At 39.1% G+C, this 6,000-nt stretch overlaps 1 protein-coding gene across 1 annotated transcript in view; it reads left to right on the top strand.

The window, feature by feature from the left end:
* LOC115415952 (gamma-aminobutyric acid receptor subunit alpha-2-like) overlaps nt 1-6,000 on the top strand; it is a 32,477-nt gene that overhangs the window by 4,359 nt on the left and 22,118 nt on the right. Inside the window, exon 2 of the mRNA XM_030129634.1 lies at nt 3,342-3,415. Coding sequence (XP_029985494.1) covers nt 3,342-3,415 — 74 coding nt within the window. The remainder of the gene's footprint in view (nt 1-3,341; nt 3,416-6,000) is intronic.

Here is a 6,000-nt window from a genome sequence, read left to right as displayed (position 1 = left end):
ACAGTAATAGACATTATATAAACTAAATGTCCACAGTAATAGACATTATATAAACTAAATGTCCTCTAATATTAATGTTTTTTTTGCAAAAACAAAGAATTTTAGCAAAAAAAAAAAAAAAAAAAAAAAATCTCTGTTTTGAATGTCTGGGGTCACCAGAAATTTGTGATGTTAAAATGGAGTCATGGGTAAAAAAAGGATGGAAACCACTGGGTTAGGGTTAGGGTCAGCAGCCTTCTGTTAAACACTAAGCCCCTCCTAGTGGGCCGGTCAGTTTTTACAAAACATGTTTTTAACAGTGTGTTTAAGCACAACTATTCACACCAGAAATAACCATTCAGTACTTAATATTTCAATATATTTAACAATCGATTACCCTAACCCAAATACCTCATTATGTGACACTCCGCCCCTTAGCGGTGTTAGCAATTTATATTAGCTGGTTTAGTCCACTTCCTGTTTTATTTATATTAGCTGGTTTAGTCCACTTCCTGTTTTATTTATGTTAGCTGGTTTAGTCCACTTCCTGTTTTATTTTCGTTAGCTGGTTTAGTCCACTTCCTGTTTTATTTATGTTAGCTGCTTTAGTCCACTTCCTGTTTTATTTATGTTAGCTGGTTTAGTCCATTTCCTGTTTTATTTATGTTAGCTGGTTTAGTCCACTTCCTGTTTATATTTTTAGCTTGATTAGGTCTTCCGGTTTATGTTAGATGGTTAGTCCACTTCCTGTTTATTATGTTAGCCTGTTTTATTTATGTTAGCTGGTTTAGTCTACTTCCTGTATTATTTGGTGAGGAGTTTGTTCACTTCCTGTTTTATTTTGGTGAGGGGTTTGTTCACTTCCTGTTTTATTTATGTTAGCTGGTTTAGTCCACTTCCTGTTTTATTTTGGTGAGGGGTTTGTTCACTTCCTGTTTTTTTTTTTTTGGTGAGGGGTTTGTTCACTTCCTGTTTTATTTTGGTGTGTGTGTCTTGTCTGTGTCCTCTCTGTTTCTCTGGTCGTCTTCACCTACTCCTCATTATCTCTGTACCTTTACCTTCTTCTCCTCCTCTCTGTTTTCAGTCTGTCTTTCATTCCAGGCCATACCAGGCCAAGTCTAGCTCTCCCTCATCCTTCTCCTGTTCCTCTGTGCTCCTTTGTTACTCTTTGTACATTTATTGATTCCACATTTGTGAAGACCTTTTAGTTAAATTTTTTGATTCCTCGTTTGAGAAGATCTTTGTGTTAAATTCTTTCATTCCTGGTTTGTGCAGATCTTTGTGTTAAATTCTTTCATTCCTCGTTTGTGCAGATCTTTTTGCTCTTTTTATATTTCCAGTCCATAAATCCTCAAACTCAGTTGCTTTAGTCTCTGGTGCATTTGGGTTCAAACCTTGTGTTTTTGTCACATGTGACTTGGGTACAAAGCAGATAAAACCAAAAACTATACAGTATTGAACATCACATGATGTGAAATCCTGTCAGATTTTCTCTAGAACACTGACCTGGAAGTGTGCGTCTGTTCTGTTAACTCTAACTGTGCAGTGGTCCGTGGCAGAACACCACTTTAATGCAGATAAGAGGTAGAAACTGGAGTAAATGTGGATGAAATGTAAATGTGTATCGTCGTCTTACTGATCAAACCTGCTCTGTCATTTTTGGCAAATTTTACAGGAGAAACAAAAAACTGTTTATAAAACAGGAAACTGTGAAATATGACAAAAACTATCTCTTCCTTTAATGTTGGTACTGATGATGGAATGTAAACAAGTTTCACAGCAGACTGAAATTTGAAGCAATAATAGAGGAGAGAGAGAGAGAGAGAGAGAGAGAGAGAGAGAGACTAATGAAGGAATACAGACATGGACGGAGAGAGAATGTTTGACGTGTGTGTGTGTGTGTGTGTGTGTGTGTGTGTGTGTGTGTGCGGTGGCGGTTTGTGCATGCTCCGCCCACAGCAGGAAACAGCTGATGCTCAGTGATGGGGTCGTTCTGTCACTGAGGTTCAATATTAATGCATTTGTTTGTCATTAGAATAATTTTGCAGAATGCCTTGAATTCTTGTTTTGTCTTTAAATATTCACATATTCTTTATAAACTTGTCAGTTACTGAATTTTTTTTCTGACTGATTGTTTGCTTGTTTGATCAGCTCGACATGATGTGAAATTATGATCATAAATGCAAAAAAAACTACTTTCAGGAGTTCTGCCTTGGAGTGCTTTAGTGTCCACACCAGTGTAAGAAACAAACAGACACCCTAACTCTGACTCTGACCAATCTGTGTAGCATTTGTTCATTTTTGTTTTTCATTTTCAAAACCAGAATGAAAAACTGATAATGGTTCGTTTTTCCATTTCCTGATTTTGTGCTCAAATAAAAAATGGAAAAAACGGATAACAAGCGTTTCATCTGATTTTACTGTTTTCAGTTCAGTTCAGTTTTCTGACCTGGAAGAAGTCGAAACTACAGAAAAAATAAACAAATGGAATCAAGGCTGGACTGGAGGAATATTTAGCTGTAATGAAGCAGCTGTTTGATACAGAATTGGAGTGCATTCACACAAAAGCTGCTTCATTTCAGCTAAATATGTTTTCACTAGTAACGACTTCTTCCAGGTCAGAAACTGAACTAAACTGAAAACAGCAAAATCTGATGAAACGGTCGTTATCTGTTTTGTTCCATTTTTCATTTGAGCACAAAATCGGGAAATGGAAAAACGAACCGTTATCTGTTTTTCATTCTGGTTTTGAAAATGAAAAACAAAAAAACAAGTGTTTTCTGTTCTTCAAGTGCAAGAAGAGAAAAGAGACGACTAAACTACAACTAAACTAAAACTAAATTGAAACTAAATTGAAACTGAAACTAAAACTAAACTAAAACTAAACTGAAACTAAAACTAAATTAAAACTAAACTACAACTAAACTAAATCTAAACGAAAACTAAAACTAAACTAAAACTAAACTGAAACTAAACTGAAACTAAAACTAAACTAAACTAAAACTAAACTGAAACTAAACTAAAACTAAACTGCAACTAAATTAAAACTAAACTACAACTAAACAAAATCTAAACGAAAACTAAAACTAAACTAAAACTAAACTGAAACTAAACTGAAACTAAAACTAAACTGAAACTAAGCATTTAGAAAAAAATGAAAACTAATAAAAACTATCAAACCTGCTCTAAAAACGAATTAAAACGAACTGAATTAGAGAAAAAACAGTCCAAACTAAATCAAACTAAACTAGAATGAAAAATCCAAAACTATTAGAACCTTGGTTCTTTCCATTTTTCACAGTCTGGACTTTTTGGTATGGAACAGTGAACATGTTGAACTCAGTGTCTGTAATCGTTTGTTTTTCCAGATCGTGTAACGGAGGTGAAGACAGACATTTATGTGACCAGTTTCGGTCCGGTGTCGGACACAGACATGGTGAGTGTTTCAGGAGTGTTCCACACAGATGTGAGTTCAAATCCATGTGCACTGATTCCAGCTGTGGACACACTGTTAGACAAAGGGACAACTGCAGCTAATGTGTGGAGTTTGACCAGTGAAACCACAGGATACATGGACTATATGCACTGTTAGCATTAGCATTACTGACCGACTTATCAGCATCGAAATAGCATTAGATCAAAATTTCACTGCATCTGTTCAGACGTAAAAACAGACAAAATACAGGAAAAAACAAACATCCATAGAATAAAAAATATGAACCATCAAATACAAACACATTAGAGCAGATTCACAGAAAACCAGGACATGGTCGTCCAACAGCTGTTCAATCAAACAACTGGACTGATGGAGCTGTCTGTGTGTGTCTGTGTGTGTCTGTCTGTGTCTGTCTGTCTGTCAGACACACACACACAGACAGACAGACAGACACAGACAGACAGATCCAGTCTAACTCTTCAGTTCTGCTGTAGTTCTTAGTCTGTAAACTCTGTTCTTCTTTTCTCCATCTCTTTCCTCGTTGGTGTCTTTGACCTGAACCTGAACTGGTCCAAACTGGACTGGATTGGTCCAGACTGGACTGATGGAGGAGGGTCTGCAGTCTGGTCCAAACTGGACCGGACTGAACTAGTCCAAACTAGACTGGACTGATGGTGGAAGGTCTACAGTCTGGTCCAAACTGGACTGGACTGAACTGGTCCAAACTGGACTGGACTGGACTGATGGAGGAGGGTCTGCAGTCTGGTCCAAACTGGACTGGACTGGACTGATGGAGGAGGGTCTGCAGTCTGGTTCTTCAGGTTCACATCAGATTTGGTGTTTTTTTTTAAATCTTCTATCAGCTGTTATTTCATATTTCAGGTCAGTGTGCGCTCCTTTAATACAGACCTGATCCAAATCTTCAGACCAGTTGAAAAATAGCTAGAATTTACCTTTTGCACATTTGGATCTTAATGAGGTTTTAAGTAGAGCTACAATATACAAAAGCAAGAAGGGGCAGTGAGACAAAAAGCACTTTGAAAAAGTCATTTATTGAAAACAACAAGTAAACTGAAATAGGCTGTTTATCAGCTGATCAAAAGTTTAAGACCATCGCTCAAAAAATGACAAAAAACTCTCCAAACCAGAACAAAAAATGTTCTCAGTAGGACTCAGTAATGAGTAGCTCCACCGTTCTTGTTAATCACTTCATAAATTCCTTTGGCCATGCTTGATGCCAGTGTTTCCAGGAGGCTGGTGGGAACATTGCTCCAAGTGGTGAAGATGGCTTCACGAAGGGCATCAACTGTGTGGAACTGATGGCCATTTTTATAAACTTCCCTTGCCATCCATCCCCAAATGTTCTCTATGGGATTTAAATCAGGGGAACATGCGGGATGGTCCAAAAGAGTGATGTTCTTCTCCCTGAAGAAGTCCTTGGTCAAGCGAGCATTGTGAGCTGCAGCGTTGTCCTGTTTTTAAACCCAGCTGTTCCCACACAGACCAGGGCCCTCAGTCATGAGGGACGCCCGCTGCAACATCTGCACGTAACCGGCCGCCGTTTGACCACCCTGCACCACCTGAAGCTCCAGTGTTCCACTGAATGAAAAAGCACCCCAGATCATGATGGACCCCCCTCCGCTGTGCCGGGTAGAAAACATCTCAGGTGGGATCTCCTTGTCGTGCCAGTAACGTTGGAAGCCATCTGGACCGTCAAGGTTCCATTTTTTCTCATCAGAGAATAAAACTTTTTTCCACCTTTCAGTGTCCCATGTTTGATGCTCCTGGCAAAGTCTAAACGGGCAGTTTTGTGGCGTTGGAGGAGACGAGGTCTTTGAATTGTTTTTTTGTTTTTGAAACCCTTTTCCCGCAGATGCCGTCTGATGGTTATTGCGCTGCAGTCGGCACCAGTAAGGGCCTTCATTTGGGTGGAGGACCGCCCTGTGTCCTGACGGACAGTCAGTCGGATCCTCCGGCTCAGCGCAGGTGTCATTTTTTTGGGTCTACCACTTGACTTTTTTGTTCCATAATGCTCAGGATCTGTCCAAAAATGTAGAATGACTGTCTTACTGCGTCCAACCTCAGCAGCAATGGCACGCTGCCAGAGGCCTCGCTTATGCAGCTGGACGATCCGACCACGTTCAAGAAGAGAAAGCTTCTGAGCTTTAGCCATCAGGAGGGCATGACCGTGTGAATGCCCGACAGAAAAGGAGAATTTGGAGCAGATTTTGGCTTTTATAGCCTGTGGTCTTAAACTTCTGATCAGCTGATAAACAGCCTATTTCAGTTTACTTGTTGTTTTCAATAAATGACTTTTTCAAAGTGCTTTTTGTCTCACTCCCCCTTCTTGCTTTTGTATATTGTAGCTCTACTTAAAACCTCATTAAGATCCAAATGTGCAAAAGGTAAATTCTAGCTATTTTTCAACTGGTCTGAAGATTTTGACCGGGTCTGTACGAGGGCCGTTCAATAAGTTCATGGCCTCACCCAGAACAGAACAACACAGACTGATAATTTATATTTTATTTTTCAACATAATCTCCATTTACAGCAATGCACTTGGTCCATCGATGTTCAAGCATCAC

The sequence above is a fragment of the Sphaeramia orbicularis genome, unplaced genomic scaffold (genome assembly GCF_902148855.1).
Source record: "Sphaeramia orbicularis unplaced genomic scaffold, fSphaOr1.1, whole genome shotgun sequence".
NCBI lineage: Eukaryota > Metazoa > Chordata > Actinopteri > Kurtiformes > Apogonidae > Sphaeramia > Sphaeramia orbicularis.
This window is presented reverse-complemented; position numbering and strand designations above follow the sequence as displayed.